The sequence below is a fragment of the Chionomys nivalis genome, chromosome 7 (genome assembly GCF_950005125.1).
Source record: "Chionomys nivalis chromosome 7, mChiNiv1.1, whole genome shotgun sequence".
Lineage (NCBI taxonomy): Eukaryota > Metazoa > Chordata > Mammalia > Rodentia > Cricetidae > Chionomys > Chionomys nivalis.
This window is the reverse complement of record NC_080092.1, coordinates 44,123,247-44,139,404: the sequence shown is the minus strand read 5'-3', so window position 1 is coordinate 44,139,404 and position 16,158 is coordinate 44,123,247. Positions and strand designations below refer to the sequence as shown.

The window sequence follows — 16,158 nt, the reverse complement described above, 5'->3', positions numbered from 1 at the left end:
GTGCAGTCTTGTGGCATGCAGATGCAACTATGATAATACACTTACTGCGTACCACACTGCATGTGATTATCTCCATTTTATAAATGAGGAAGAAAATGGAGTCAGAGACCCAGAAGTAACACAGCTGGAACTCCAGCCCAGCATTCTAACCTGAATCGCTTCTCCCGACGTGCCCCTCCAGCAGCTCAGTCCTCAGTCTCCAAGCCTGCTGGAACTGTCCCGGGAAAGCTGTATGGCAGCCTCTTGCTTTCCATCAGACCACTGCTGTACTAGTATCTGCACGTCCTCTGTTAGTTGCCAGCCTGTTTTGTTTTGAGTCCCGAGACAAGGTTTCTCTGTGTGGCACTGGCTGTCCGAGAACTAGCTCTGTAGACCAGGCTGGCCTGGATGGCCCAGAGATCAGTCGTCTGCCTCTGTCTCCTGAGTCCTGGGATTAAAGGTGTGTGCTACCACCACTTGCTAGCCAGTCTTAATTAACCAGCGATAGACAATCTAAAGAGATTTGTCTCTGATCTGTGATTTGCTAGTCTCCTGACCCTGTCAGAAGAAATTCTGGGCTCTGAAGCTGAACGGCTAGCCAGGTGTGTAAATTACATCTCTACCACTCATGATTATATTCATTACGTGCTACTCTCTGTTGAATGGTGAGAAAAGGATGAGCCCCACATCACTCACTGAGAACATACTCTGTCTCTAAATTATTAAATGTATCTTTCTTTGCTTTTCTTCATTTTAGTACAGCAAATATAGATTTATTACAGAAAAGTGAGCAATAACTCCCAAGAATGGAAGGGGTTTCAAAATAGGAATACACAGATTGTAGAATGCTGACCAAACTGCCAGATTTACAGAGTGACCAAGCTACTCATGTTATCATGAGAAGCACTACATCACAGACCTTTGGTCTCCAGTTTTCAAGTCTCATCTACTCACAGCCCCAAAGTCGCCAAGAGAACAAATCAGTGGCTCTCCGCCTCTTAAGAGACACCGTTCCAAGCACACAGACACACAGGCCAAGGAACAGCTGGCTCTTGGGCCATTTCAGTCCCTAGTTTGGTCTTACCTGGCAATGGGGAGGAGACTTGACAGAGCACGCTGTGAGTTCATGAAGCCACTGGACAGCTTTTCTGTTTTCACTGTCCTCAGCTAACTGGTCATTTAGCAGTATTTACTAATCTGAGGTCTTGATGGCTGACGGTCTTACAAGTGTTTTTGCGAAGTTACCTGATGGGCGATAGTATGTTGGAGTTTTAAGGCCAAAACTAATAAAACTGTGTTAGAGTCCGGGATTATTTTATTTTTAGTGTTTTTGCCTACATGTTTGTGAGATGCCTGCAAGGGACAGAGGACCATTTGTATCTCCTGGGAGCTGTCGTGAATGCTGGAAATCAAACCCATGTCCTCTGGAAGAGCATTTAATCACTGAGCCATCTCTCCAGCCCCAAGAACATGGGATTTTTTTTTTAATTGTTAGAGTTCTCACTATAGAAAAAGGAATTCATATTTAAAAACCAGTGGTTCTAGGGCACAGCTGAATCCTTACTGGCAAACAGCTGAAAATCCAAAAACCACCAAGCCAAAAAACCTGCTTCAACTCAGTAACTCAGTATTTTTCTCGTAAGACAGAGCAGCGGTAGTGTTCTTTGGCACTCACTTTCCTGGTGGGTGTGGACAGTGCGCCACTTCTCTTTGCAGAGTTAGCTCTTTTGGGGCCATTTCTGGTTTCCTCAGCTCAGCCTGGCCCTTGTTTTCTCCAGAGCTCTCAACACCTTTTCCCTTACACACCATAATTTGGGGGCATTTAAAACTGAATTTTCATACTGATAACCCTTGAATTTGTATTTGTGTCTGACATCTGGCTTTTTTTCTTTTTTTGAGACTGTTTCTCTGTGTAACAGCTCTAGCTGTCCTGAAACTTGCTTTGTTAACCAGACTGGCATCGAACTGAGAGGTCTCCTGAGACCTGGGATTAAGGGCATTGCTGCCACCATCCAGCCCAACTTTTTATTTTATCTAGAGTCTATCACTCGGTCTTTTATAAAACTGAACACCCACTCTGCTCCCCATACCAAGTCCCTGCTCTTCATAATCCATTGTTCAATCTACTCCTTTCTCCTCTTCTGTTAAGTCAGGTCTCCAGTGTGCTTTCTTTTCCACCATTTGTAAGCAATTGCCGCATCTCACTGTACCATGACCATCTGAGGGCTTTTTAAGTATGTAAACTATAAGACCCCAAGAATTTAGGAAATGGGTTCGAGGCCAGCCTGATCTATGTAAAGTTCCAGGACAACCAGAGCTACTTAAGACTCTGTCTTTATTTTTAAAACCAAGTAGAAAATGGCATTTTGCTAAAATAGATTTTATATATGAAAGCAGCACACTTAACTGTAAGCTCTGAAAGTAAAAGGAGAGTCACATTCTGAGTGGTATTAACAATTGTTTAGAGCCGGGCGGTGGTGGCGCACGCCTTTAATCCCAGCACTCGGGAGGCAGAGGCAGGCGGATCTCTGTGAGTTCGAGACCAGCCTGGTCTACAAGAGCTAGTTCCAGGACAGGCTCCAAAACCACAGAGAAACCCTGTCTCGAAAAACAAAAAAAAAAAAAACAAAAAAAAAAAATTGTTTAGATTATATTCAACCTGAAATTTTCAGACAGGGCACTGAGATCCTTCTGCTTCTGCCTCCCAAGTGCCCCATGGCTTACATGTGCCACCACACTCTCTCCCATGTGGTCATCTTTTATTCCTTTTTACTCTAGGATGGCTCAGTCAGTAATGGTTCACTCTTGTGGCACAAAATGGTTTTTGTTTTTTTATTCAAGTTGCAAATTATAAGTTGTGTAACACGTTGCCAGTAATTAATGGATCAAGGCAGAATCTTTGGGTACTTCTTAGGGGTGTCTGAAGCCCACACCTTCATCCCTAGGAAACCTAGATTCCTGTTCTGCAATGACTTTTTCCTGTTTGTTTGCACTGCTCTCAGGAATGTAACATCTCTCTCTTGTGAATTATCTTATTCACGTTCTGAGTTTTCTACCTCAAATATGGCCTGATTTTTTTTTTATTTCTTAATATTCTCCAGCCCCAAGAAAGGTATTTTCATCCCATTTCCACATAATGAAATGTAGAAAATCAAAGGGTTAATTTTATTCTAGAATTTCTTGAGACTTTGTATCATGATTATCTCATCTCAATTAACCTAAAGATTTGTTTGAATACAGCAGCTGCGCAGCCAGGAACTGAGATCTTCAATCTGCCAGCAGTTACAACATCAGGTAAGAGTTCTAAATCCTTGCTGAAGACTGAGCACTACAAAGAAACAGTAGGGAGGACACCGAGTGCTGCATCTCACTGTGAGCTTTCTCAGTATTGTGCCAGGTGTCTGAATGCTGAACTTCACCAAGCTGGAGAGCCCAGATTTTCTTTGTTTCCCTTTGCTATGCTCTGCCTCAGAAACAAGCAGCAGTACACTGCCTTGTCTCCTCAGGTGCAGTTAGCTCAAGAAGCCATTCTTTTGCCGATCCTGCCAGTAATCTTGGTCTAGAAGACATCATCAGAAAGGCTCTCATGGGAAGTTTCGATGATAAAGTAGAAGACCATGGTGTGGTCATGCCCCAGCCTGTGGGAGTTGTGCCTGGTAGTGCCAGCACCTCAGTTGTGACCAGCAGTGAGACACGGAGAGATGAAGGGGACCCATCACCTCATTCAGGTAAAGCGTTTGGTTCAATGCTCTGTCGGATCACTGAGAACTCCTGTGCTGGAAGAGGGTGTTGTCGAATCCACTGGAAGTGGAGTTACCACCATGTGGGTGCCGGGAATTTAATCTGGGGTCCTGGGCAAGAGTCACAAGTGCTCTTAATAACCACTGCATCATCTCTCCAGCCCCAGTGTTGGTGTTTTGCTGTGTCATTTACTGTCCTAATAAATACGGCCAAATCTCAGAGTGTAGCTGTAAGTCACAGAAGAAACCACAGAAAGGGAGCAAAACCCTACAATGGCAAAGGCATGGGCCACCAGTGCTACCCACCTGGGTTTGATCCCTAGAACCAGCAGGACAGAAGGAAACACTGATACCTGCATCCCTACTCCACACACCTCAGACAAAGAATTGATTTAAAGATTTGTTGAAGCCGGGCGGTGGTGGCGCACGCCTTTAATCCCAGCACTTGGGAGGCAGAGGCAGGCGGATCTGTGAGTTCGAGGCCAGCCTGGTCTACAAAGGGAGTTCCAGGACAGGCTCCAAAGCTACAGAGAAACCCTGTCTCGAAAAACAAACAAACAAAAAAAAAAAAAAAAAAAAGATTTGTTTAAACCCACAAAGCCATTGGATGGATGGGAATTACTCAACAAGTCTTTTGCAAACACAAGATACATATTGGTGTGAGATGATTTACAACCTATAAATCAAGCCAACAGAAAGAGTATTTTTATCAAGTTCCCTGTTTTCAGGTAAAACTCTGTGGCTAAGGAAAGGGGAAAAGCAATGAATGTTCAGTGTTTGCGTCTCCCTCCCCTATAACTTAGACATAGTACCTTTGGACAATATCAACTCACTATTCTAGAAAGTGAAGTATTAATTCTGCTCTTCCAATTTTTATTGGTTGTATATTTGTGTTTTTCTTGGCAACTATAGGCGGTTAAAATGATTTGGTTGTGTACAATTGGGGTAGGGTAAAACTGCTGGGGCTGAGAGAAAAATGTGCTAAGTGGCTTCTTTAAATATTTAATATTTAGTCATAGAGCCCAGTCACTGGAGGAACTAGAAAGAGCCAGTGAGACTTGAAGAGTATCTGCTATAGCCTACCCTTTACATACTTCCAGTGGCCTAACTCCTCTACTTGCTTCTTTTAAATTGAGGTGGAGGCAGGGGCAAAGGGAAGCAGATGTTTATTACCATTACCTACACTGAGGCCAGCAGGGTGTCCTTCGTTACCACGTTCTTAAGTTTATAGGGTGATGTGCCCTACCTCCGCCTTACAGACCGCTCCGACTTTAGTTGAGCACAGGATCCTTCGTGCTACCACTATGGTTTTTCACTTGGCATTATAACCAGCATTTTGGTAGGTACTGTTGCTGTCACTGAGAAGTTAAATTATTTATCAGTAGTTAATATAGTAACTTGAATTTCACTTTCAGGAGTATGCAAACCAAAACTGATCAACAAATCAAATAGCCGGAAGTCTAAATCTCCTATTCCTGGGCAAAGCTACTTAGGAACTGAGCGGCCTTCTTCAGTCTCCTCTGTACATTCAGAAGGTGATTACCACAGGCAGACACCAGGATGGGCCTGGGAAGACAGGCCCTCTTCAACAGGTAGGGAGTGTTGAGGAGCCTCACTTAACTGATAAAAACGAGATTCATTTTGTGTCAGTACTTTGTTAATATTACCTGCTTGTGAATTCAATGTTATGGCTTGGGCAAGAACTGTAGTTTTCTCTCCTTCTCTTCCTTTTGTGTGTGTGCGTTTGAGACAGGGTTTCTCTGTGTAGCTCTGGCTCTCCTCAAGCTCACACAGATCCGCCTGCCTCTGGCTCCTGAATACTACCACTGCCCAGCAGAACTATAGTTTTCTCTAGCATTACTTGGATCTACTTTTCACAAGACCATTTATATTTATGTGATCCATACATTGCCATCTCTGGACTATGCTGGTTGGTAACCAGGAATTGCAAATAAGTCTGGATTCAGCTCTTCCATGAACTTGACCCAGATGAAATGTCACCTAAAATGTCTCTCATGTTTAGCTTTTACTAAGAAATCAAAATCCAAACTAGGAAACATAATGTTGAAACAAAAGCTAGCACGCCTGTAGGTTTACATCTCCACAAATGTCTCACATGCATATGTGTGAGGGCTTTTAAAAACGTAACTATAGCGGGTCAGTGAGATGGTGAAATGGCTTTACTGTAAAGTAACTGCAGGCCTAATGGCCTGAGTTTAATCCACCTACATAAAGGTGGCAGAGGAGAATCATTTCCCCAAAAGTGTCCTTTGACCTCCACCTACATTATGGCACAAGCATGCCCAACACATCATACACAATACAAACAAGAATTAAATATGTTTTAAAAAATAACCATGTTTTTGAAAGGAAGATTAAAAAAATTGTCATCTGCTGTCGATTTTAGAAATTATGTTTTTCTTTCCCTTATGCATTCCCCACCCCCAAATCTGAAATGAGACCTTCCCCTGCATGCCTAACAATTTCATAGTTATTGTATCTATACACTTCAATTCAAGGTCTCTGTCTTTTAAGCTTATGCATTAGAAATCTCCCACAGAAGCAATGCACACATTAGTGGGTAGGTCAGCGTACAACACAGTGTTATGTCATTGCATCACACAAATGTGTACTTTGTTCTCCTTTCCTGCCTGGGCCCCTCCCACTGGTTGTTTTCTTCCCCTGCTCACACCCCTTCTTGCTTTCCTTCACCCAGCGGTTTTCCTACCTCCTTTGTTCCATTAGAGGACTTGATAAAATGCATGTTTTATGGTTTTGGCTTACAATGATAGGAGGAACTGTGGGGAAGGAACAATTAAGCAATCTAGAAATGGAAAAGAAAGTGGTGCTCTTGTTAATGTGTCCAATTTTAAATCTCATACACATTTAAGTCAGTCTAGTGAGACTGTAGAGAGGTCACACAGCCTGGCTAAAGCTCCTGGGCACTTGCCATGTGCTGAGAACTGCATTTCTACTGGAAAGTTACTAGTATCGCTAGGCTCCTCCAGTTAGAGCTCTCTATTTGGATCCCTGTGGAGATCCATGATGAGATAGCACAGACTTCTCATCCCTACCCATGTGGTTACTTGTGTTATTTATCCTTTTGAGAATTAAACCAATCAAGGCATCACAAGACCATTTACTGTATGTAATACTCCTGCTCTGTTCCATCCTGTAAATATTGCATTGGACGCTAATGACACTAAAAAAATCTCATTTTCCTTTTGTCAGGTTCCACTCAGTTCCCCTACAACCCTCTGACTCTGCGGATGCTCAGCAGCACACCACCAACACCAATTGCGTGTGCCCCGTCTGCCATCAACCAAGCAGCTCCTCATCAACAGAACCGCATCTGGGAGCGGGAACCTGCCCCGCTGCTCTCAGCGCAATATGAGACACTGTCTGACAGTGACGACTGACCTGTGCATAGGAAGAAACTCTGGCTCTGATTTTATTTGCAGATTAAAAAAATTCTGCCCTCCTATGATTTGTGCCCAGAGACTTCTCAGGAGAGCCAGGGCCACAGATGAAGAAGAAATGATGGAAATTCATTTGGGAAAAAAACAAAACCACCCTGCCTCTAATACTGGCAGTTCAATGGATTGTAACAGTGGAGGGTTAAGTGTAGAGTTTTTTTTTTTAAGTGGACAATTCCTGTTTGTAAAGGAAACCATGATGTCTTTAAATCACTCTTCTGTAAATAGATGACCTTTTTGCAGTGTATCCCCCTTGCTGTAGTATCTGGTGTACTTAAATTTAAATCAGCACATCAACATTGGGGATAATTTTTTAAATTTTTTGTCTATCTTTTTAACCCCAGCCTTCTAAACAACCTCACACAGCACAGTTATACAGTACTGGCTGTCATGGGCATTGTACTTTCATTTCCTCTAAATTCAACTTTCCCGGTAAATCTTGTGAAAATGTTTAGGTTTTTACCACATACCCTGTCATAAAGGCTGACTGAGGTCACAGGGCAGGAGCGCAGAACGTCACTGTGTTTCCAGTGCAGGCTTTGCTGACATTAGTAGCACTGAAAACAAACTTACTGCATGGGTATGTTAGAGTTCAGTTTTAAAGTTTAAAGGCTTATTTGAGGCATACCTCAATGTTTATGCACACTGGTAATTTAACCATGCCCCTAAGTATTCTGCATTTGATGCAGCCCAACAAAGCTTTTGTTCTGAAATAAATTTGACTATCCTGTCCATAGCTACAGTACATTATTTGTGACTTAAGAGTCTTCGTGTCTCAGGTTTCAAACAAGAAATAGAAACTTTACTTTTCTTTGATACATATCTGGCTGAGTTAAAAAGATAATCTGTACAGAACCTTGGTCTTCCAGGCTTGTTTTATGCTGCATCCTGAACTAACCAATGAACACAGTCCTTTCCTATCTGCATCAGCGCCTACTCTGCTTCTACAGAACATGAGTAAAGTGTTTTCAAGGTGCAAGTAATTTAAAGACTGAATTTTAAATTATGGTACTGGAGGATCACGTTTTTATTAAAAATTACTTGGTGTGTTTTTAGATTTGTTCTCACACAGCTTTATCATGGTGTACATGCTTCTTCCACTGCATACAGACACTTAGTGGTTTGGGGATAATGCCACTGAGAACTAGACAGGAGAAAGTCTCGAGAGACACAGGCTCAAATCTGCCCATATAACTTAGCAAGTAATAAAGACAGACATTTGAGATCTTAAACTTTAGCCATGCATGGTATCGTACACCTTTAATCTCAGCACTTGGGAAGCAGAAGCAGGCAAATCACTAAAAGTATAAGGCTAGCCTGGATTACAAGGTGAGTTCTGGGCCAGCCAAAGCTACAATGAGACAGAATTCTTATCACCTGTAAAGTTTGCAAGTGTCCAAAGTGTACCTTTACAATAGTCATGAACATAACAAAGACTAAAGTTTGATTAACCCCCCCCCCAAGTTCCAGTAATAGCCTAGAACTTAGTAAATCATAAATGATGATGAGAACTGACCTTGAGGGTCTTTCACTGTTCCAGGTTGGGTTCAGTTTAGGATAGATCAGCCTAGAAGACTGTCCCATGCGCACCACAATACAACATGACATCCAGCATCATTTCTTAGTTCGAAACAACTAGAACAGAATCCTCAGTTTACCTAGAGAGGGGGAGGTACGCCTTACTGTGAGACTAAGGGAGGAAGCAGGCACTGAGATTTAGGAAATCAGCCGCAAGTCAAAGTGTAGCATAGCGTTTTTTGTGGGCCAACACTATATAACACATGCATATACAACTAAATCAAGGTCTTCCAGTAGAGGTAATATTCTGGCAATTTTCCAGTCTATTTAGTGAGAAATTTTATACTACACTTTAAATTTTCATATGCTGTGATTCTGTCTTACATACTCTTATGCCCTGACAACTCCAGTCACATGGTGTAGTTCAAATGAAATTAAATGTAAATTGTTTAAAGTTGTAATCAGTAAAAGGAGATCAGTCCCTCTGTCTCACTGCCTTTTTATAACAGTGCAAATGAGTGCTCCGGGAACACGCACCTTGGACCGTCTGAGAACTACAGTCTCCCAGCCACACCACAGGACCAGGAGGTGGATCACCACAGAGGATTAAAAATCCTAAGACTTGACTTTTGGTAACTCTGGAATTATGAAATAGTAAAACATTCTCAAAGCAAAAGGTGACTGAAATCTCTTGTTATTCTTCACTGATGGGATCACATTAGCTGGGGAGTGAGTGGTAAATGAGCACAGATGGAAATGTCAGAACTCCCCCTGCACAACACAGAATTCTGGTTTACTTCTGAGGACCTGGGCCTTAGGGTTTTCCTTTTAGTAACTCAGTTATAACTCAGTTATTTTTCTATGATTCAAAGATTATTAGAATACATACAATATTGTATAGCCTCTAGTTTATTATGAAGATTCTCCCAGTACAAACATAGGAACCAAAAGCCCATTGGCCAGTCCTGCTCACGTCACCGACCTCCACCAGGATGCCAAAACCACCTGTTCCTTCAGGGCACCCAGAAAACCTATCTTTTCTCTCAGGCAATGGACATCTGCCAGGCTGTCGAGGTAAAGGCATCCAATTGTGTGTACTCTGAGGCAGTGACTAAGTTTAATGCCTAATAGTAGATTCAAGTCATCAGACAGAGAATCTAATTGGTTTTCCACTTAACAGGTGTAAATACAGAGATTGCTAAATAGCCAGTGCTGCTAAGTAGGATCCAGGTCAGTGGTTCCACACTGCCAATGGCATGCATCAGTGCTGTCAGTACTGTTACCGGGTCCAGCTCGACACTACCGTGTGACTGGTTGTAAAGGAAGCCCACTGCCCAGACAGGTGACAAAGTGCCTAATTTCCACTTCAGAAGTGAATGCTGCTTACTGGAGGCCAACTAGAATTATTATCTTCCCCATATTGATTAAATTTTGCAATGCTTCATTAAAAGACTATAAAAGAACTCACCAAAATCTTCCTGTGCCATCAGACAAGTAACTTGTTTGCCAGAAATGGATAGAGAAGAGAAAGCAGGAACCAAAATCTTAGGGAAAGTATAATGACCACACCGTGGAGAAGGTGGCCACCTAAGAGTCTACAGTTTTCACGGACCAAATGGACGGCCTCTCCCACGCTGCACTGGGAAGCAGCACTTCACACCAAGCTCTCGTAAGTTACTGTCAGTACAGGGTAGAAGCTGCTGCAACTTTACACAAGTAGGGCCAGGCAGAGTCCCAGCACTTGGGGGACTGAGGCAGAAGGACTCCCAAGTTGGAGGACCATCTCAAAGTAAACTAAATTTAGAAATAAAAGTGGCAGTGTATACTTGTCCTTCAGTGAGGTTGAGTTGAAGAAAGCTGAATTCCAACAATGATTCACACCACTGCTTGAGATCCAGACATGGAAGAACAGTTACTCCTTTGGGCTATCAGAGATTACCCTCTCTACAACAAAACGAACTTACACAGCTTAACAAAATTAAGTCAAAAGTCTACTTTTTCTTGACAGCTCAGCCAATTCTTCCCTGATGTGCTGTACAGAAACCTCATCTCTTTTCAGCTCTGCTTGCTTCAGTGCTTCCTGGAAGATCTCTTTTGCTTGTGTGTATCGTTCTAAAATAACCCAAAGAAAGGGGAGAAGAAAATATGTGTTTTCAGAGTGACTAAAGAGAACCCACTCCTCGTGAGGATGTGTGTTTGGTTTACTGGGGGCTATCTCATCATGTGTACTGACAGCTGGTTTCGAGAAGATGAACTCGAGTAGGTGTCAGCTCTAGGTGCTTAGTGCTGTGGAATCACTAGTGCCCTTTATGATGGTGGCCTTTCTCTTGGGCAAAGATTTCACAATTGTGTATGCAACAGAGGCAATAACCCCAAGCTTATGAAAACCTGAGTAATATGAACTAGCAGGAAACTGATAATGCTGTATCATATTGAGGCTTCAGAGCACTGAGGAATTGTACCTGTGAAAACAATGTAAGTCTGTAAAGTACTACAGAGACAGAACCTGTGCCTGCAAAGTATTCTCTACCTTCACGTTGTCATGCAGAGTTGTGGAAATTGTGTGAAGTAAGCAAAATAGTACATTAACACAAATGCATTTTCTGCCCTTATTTAGCCAACCTTTTAATCCAGGGCAGTGGCTCTCAACCTTCCTAATTCCTCATGTGGTGACCCCCAACAACAAAATTACTTCTAGTTTCTAACTGTAATTTTGCTACTGATTCGTGATGTAAATCTGTGTTTTCTGGTAGTCTCAGGTGATCCTGTAAAGGGATGTTTAACCCAACAGGGTCACAACAGTTTGAGAACCATTGATTTAGGGTTTTCTTCATTGCCATTTGCCCTCCCAAAAATTGTTTCACTTCAAAGCCCAGCAATGCCTTTCTGAGAAGACAGCCTATTTCCGCTCTACCTACCTCTGTGTATCAAGATGGCAGCCAGATTGCTGAGCACCATGTGCAGCTCAGGGTGATTGATCTCTCTTGCCAGATCTGACGCCTTCTGCATATAAATGTAGGCATCCTCAAAGTGGCCCTGTGCATCCAGAGTAGTAGCCAAGTCACTCATCAGCACAATGGTCTAGAAGAAGAAAAAGCATCCTTTTCTTTACAAATACACCAACGCAGAACATTAACCTGAAGGTTGTTACACTGCACCCACAGACACAGTCTTCAACTTTATAAGGATTCCTCACAATTAGAGGGGCAAACTGCAGGCACCTGTTGATCCACACTCTGCTCTGGAAGGGTGTGGACTTAGAGCAGGGGTGGGAGGCAGCACTGGGGAGTGCATCTGCGCCTCCCTGCATTGCAGCAGCGTTCCTGCCACGACTGCCGCCCCCAGAGAAACACATCACCTGGACTTTGAAATCGAGAAAGAGGTAGCTGGTGCTCCAAATTTCATTTAGGCTATCTGAATTAAATCCTAAATATTCCATGTTCAGTCTCATTTGCTCTATATGGTGGGCTGCAGGCATTCAGACAAGGCATCTACTCTAGCCGAAGAATGTATTTTGCCAGAAGAGATGACCTAAATTCTGCATTTAGTATTCTAACAAGGCTTTGTTTTACCTGCTTTGAAAAACCATATAAAGTTCTGTAATAATGATCTTAAAAGTTGATTTTTAAGGACTACAGCCATGGATCAGTGGTAGAACCCTTGCCTTGAATTTATGAGACCCTAGGTTTAATCCCTAGTCCTGCCAAAAAGAAAAAAAAAAATTAAAGTTCCTATTTCCTCACCTCCCATAGTAACACAGGAGGCAAAGATACTCATATTAACTAACATTTACTTACAAGGTTCTGACTAGTATGGAAGACAGTTCTGTAATGCAGTGGTTATGGTACTGCTTCTTGTTTGGTTTTGGTTTTTAGAGACAGGGTTTCTCTGTGGCTTTGAAGCCTATCCTGGAACTAGCTCTTGCAGGCCAGGCTGGCCTCGAGCTCACACAGATCCGCCTGCCTCTGCCTCCTGAGTGCTAGGATTAAAGGTGTGTGCCATCACAGTCCGGCTATGGTACTGCTTCTAATTGGTGTGCGGAGATTCAGGTCAGGGGTACAGCACTTGCCAGTACAAAGCCCCTGGGTCTACTCCCCAGCACCAGGAGGGGAAAAAAAAAATAAGATTCTCACTAGAAGTCTGTGGCCCCTGTGAAACAAGACTGCATATTCTGAAGCTTTGAAAGTACACACTTGATTAGACCTGTCCTGTATAAGACTGCTGTGTAAACCACCATGGCTCATATAAAAGGGTCTACACAGAGCCAGTGACAGACCAACAATATCAAACCCTCCTTGAAACAAGTAGAGGCTGGGAATAGTGAGCCGGTGAGTTGGTGGAAAGAAAGTGCGCAGACTGCATGTAAGCCTTATACCCTCACCACTGTTCAGCCTGGCCACACTGGTAACTGATCCTAGGCTATGAAGCTAGAGCCTCACCGATGCTAGGCAAGCCCTCTACCACTCTTCCCAACCCTTTGTCTCCTCCTTTTAACATGGGATCTCACTAATTTGGCCACAGCCTTGAGCCTGTGATCTTAAGGCCCATCTTCAAAGCTGCAACAACAGGCCTGGCTTACACACACTATTCCTCAGAACGGCCTTCCTCCTTTACCTGTGGGTGTCTTTCTCCTTGTATTTCTTGACAAATCTGCAGGGCTTTCTCATACATTCTTTGTGCCTGTGATAGCTGCTTGGAGAACAGCAGATAGCGCGCACAAGAGTCCAAGCACATGCCAAGGAGAAGGTAGGTGTTGGCTTTCTCTTCCACTAAGAGAGGAAGAAAGGCATTGTGAGAACGTAATGATTATGTACAAAGGTGACAGAAGAAGCCAATCTACTTCATTGTGGCCACGAAACTCCACTGAATGTTTCAGTCCTCACTACAGGATCAAAGATCACAGATCTATTCAAATATTGAACATTTTAAATTGGTAACTAGTAATCAGAAAAGATTAAGTAGCTGAGCTTGGTGGTGCACACCTTTAATCCCAGCACTTGGAAGGCAAAGGCAGACAGATCTCTGTGAGTTCAAAGCCAGCCTGGTCTGCACAGTGAGTTCCAGGACAGTCAGGGCTGTTACAGGGAGAAACTGTGAATCAAAAGAGAATAAGTGATGATTAGGACAGATTTAAAGTAGAATGACTTAACAATAAATAAAAGAACAATAAAAGTTAGAGTATAAGAAAAACTGCAGTAAGAAACCAAGAATACTCGGAATTCTGTAGTGGTCACAGGTCAAATTTAGTCTCAAGCCAGATTTAAAGGACATAATCCAATTTACAAAGAATAGGGGCTGGGCACCGACAGAACTGACTACAAACTTCACACCTGATACCACCTGAGGAGCACAAGGCCGCAGATCTAGAAAACAGTGCCCTGTATCAGCTTTTACAAGACCTCAAAAAAATGTCGAAATCCCATGAGTGAGAATGAGTCAAAGTCCACAAAGAACTTGGAGCCGTGGGTTTTATGTTTTGTTTTTTGTTTTTTTTTTTTTTGGTTTTTCGAGACAGGGTTTCTCTGTGGTTTTGGAGCCTGTCCTGGAACTAGCTCTGTAGACCAGGCTGGTCTCGAACTCACAGAGATCCGCCTGCCTCTGCCTCCCAAGTGCTGGGATTAAAGGCGTGCGCCACCACCGCCCGGCTTATGTTTTGTTTTGTTTATTCCCTATAGCCTACGTTGGCCTCAAACTTCCATCAATCTTCCTGCCTCAGCCTTCCGAGGATAAAGACTACAGGCCTGACCAACCAGCTATGGCTTATTAGGTAATTTTAGGTAAGAAAACTATCGGCTACCCCCTGAGGATGTCTAATTAAATTACTAGCAGAGCTAGCATTCCTTCTCCAGCTTTTAAGGATTTCAGGAAATTTACAAATGGCTACAAAGCTTTAAAAATACTATGTAACTAAGTAACACCATTACCAGTTCCTGAAGAGAGCGCTCAGAGAGAACAATTACGCTATGATGGATGAGTATAGTCATAGTCAGAATAATGAAATAATTACAGTTTAAAAAGCAGAAATCTAAAATAATTTTGTTTTGCTTAATCATAAAAGGTCAATACCAACTTTGAGGGCAATGCCAGAGCTCATGAAGTCCAGGTTTGGTAGCACACACCTCTAACCCAGCACTTGGAAGTGGAGGTGAAAGAGAAAGGAGAGTCACCCTCAGCTACAGTGAGGTCAGCATGGGAGTCATGAGACACTGTCTCATAAACTGGGGTAGGAATGGTTTCGAGAGATGACCAAATATTCAAGAGGCATGAAGAGATGGACAGGCATGAAGACTGTGGAGTTCAGATCCCAGAATCCAAGCGAAAAACTTGGCGCATGGCTATGTGTGCACCCCTCCCACCTCCCTTCCTCCAGCACTCAGTCTTCTGAATGCCTGGGATTGCAGGCATGCATGCCCCACCATGCTCAGTTTAACTGTCTTTAAACGTTTCTGTATTTTCTAAATGGTCTTTTTTAGATCATACAACCATAAAATGCATTCATCAATGTAATGTCAAAAGACTAGACCGAGAACTGGGCACAGGCTCTTCTGGGTCCAATACCAAACAAGCAAATAACAAGCCACAAAAGTAAAAGAACAGAAACAAGCAATTCTAGGGCAAAGATATCACAGTTACATGTAAAGGAGAGAAGGTAAAAACTACAATTAATGAGGTAAAATGCTGGTAATATTTTCTGAAAAAAAAAATGAAAATACATTTATATTCAAGTCACATTCTGACAATACGTTTGGTTCCTAGCACCCACACTGGGCAGCTCACTCTAGCTCCAAGTGATTCAACAACCTCTTCTAGAATCTGAGGGCACCTATACTCATGTGCACATATCTACCCACCCACTCACGTTATACAGGTATATAAAATTGTGTATGTATATATAGATGCACATACACAATTATATAACACACCCAATTAAATAAAGTAAATCAGAGCTGGAGAAAGGGCACAGTGGTTAAGAGCAGTTGCAGAGGACCCAGGTTTGGCTCACAACCACTCCAGTTCATAAACTCCAGACACCAGGCACACAAAGAACAAACTTAAACTCAGGATAAACCATCATATATATAAAATAAAAACAAATATTTTTAAAAATAGATAAAATATTAAAGTTTTAAAATGTGAATGAGGGCCCAGTGAAAGCCAGCACAGTTTGGCAGTGGCCACATCTTAAATCCCAGCACTCAAGAGGAGAGGCAGGAGGAGCTATGTGAGTTCAAAGCCAGCCTGATTTACAAAGTGAGTTCCAGGACAGCCAGTGCTATGTAAAGAAACTGTCTCAAAACAACCACCACCAGAGAGAGAAAGGGCACTATAAAAGAACTTCCAAAAAATAATGAAAAGGCTTCTCTGTCTGCTGTCAAGATAAAATTTCACACAAGGTATAAAAACGGCTTAAAACATTTTTTATTACACTTATTTATGTGGGGATC

General features: G+C 42.6%; 2 protein-coding genes across 26 annotated transcripts in view; one reads left to right on the top strand and one right to left on the bottom strand.

Moving 5' to 3' along the window:
- Window positions 1-9,383, top strand: part of Ncor1 (nuclear receptor corepressor 1) — a 157,509-nt gene extending 148,126 nt beyond the window's left edge. For 22 of the 23 annotated variants that reach the window (XM_057775703.1, XM_057775702.1, XM_057775724.1 and 19 more), the window contains 4 exons: window positions 3,220-3,273; window positions 3,486-3,707; window positions 5,135-5,311; window positions 6,951-9,383. In XM_057775703.1, coding sequence (XP_057631686.1) covers window positions 3,220-3,273; window positions 3,486-3,707; window positions 5,135-5,311; window positions 6,951-7,138 — 641 coding nt within the window. In that variant the 3' untranslated portion in view covers window positions 7,139-9,383. The remainder of the gene's footprint in view (window positions 1-3,219; window positions 3,274-3,485; window positions 3,708-5,134; window positions 5,312-6,950) is intronic. The other variant, XM_057775708.1, reaches the window with a different exon arrangement.
- Ttc19 (tetratricopeptide repeat domain 19) overlaps window positions 1-16,158 on the bottom strand; it is a 73,179-nt gene that overhangs the window by 30,055 nt on the left and 26,966 nt on the right. For 2 of the 3 annotated variants that reach the window (XM_057775727.1, XM_057775728.1), the window contains 3 exons: window positions 13,328-13,482; window positions 11,632-11,794; window positions 9,607-10,825 (listed from right to left, as the gene is read on the bottom strand). In XM_057775727.1, the coding sequence (XP_057631710.1) occupies window positions 10,692-10,825; window positions 11,632-11,794; window positions 13,328-13,482 (452 nt within the window). In that variant the 3' untranslated portion in view covers window positions 9,607-10,691. Of the gene's footprint in view, window positions 1-9,606; window positions 10,826-11,631; window positions 11,795-13,327; window positions 13,483-16,158 lie in introns of those variants that run through there. The other variant, XM_057775729.1, reaches the window with a different exon arrangement.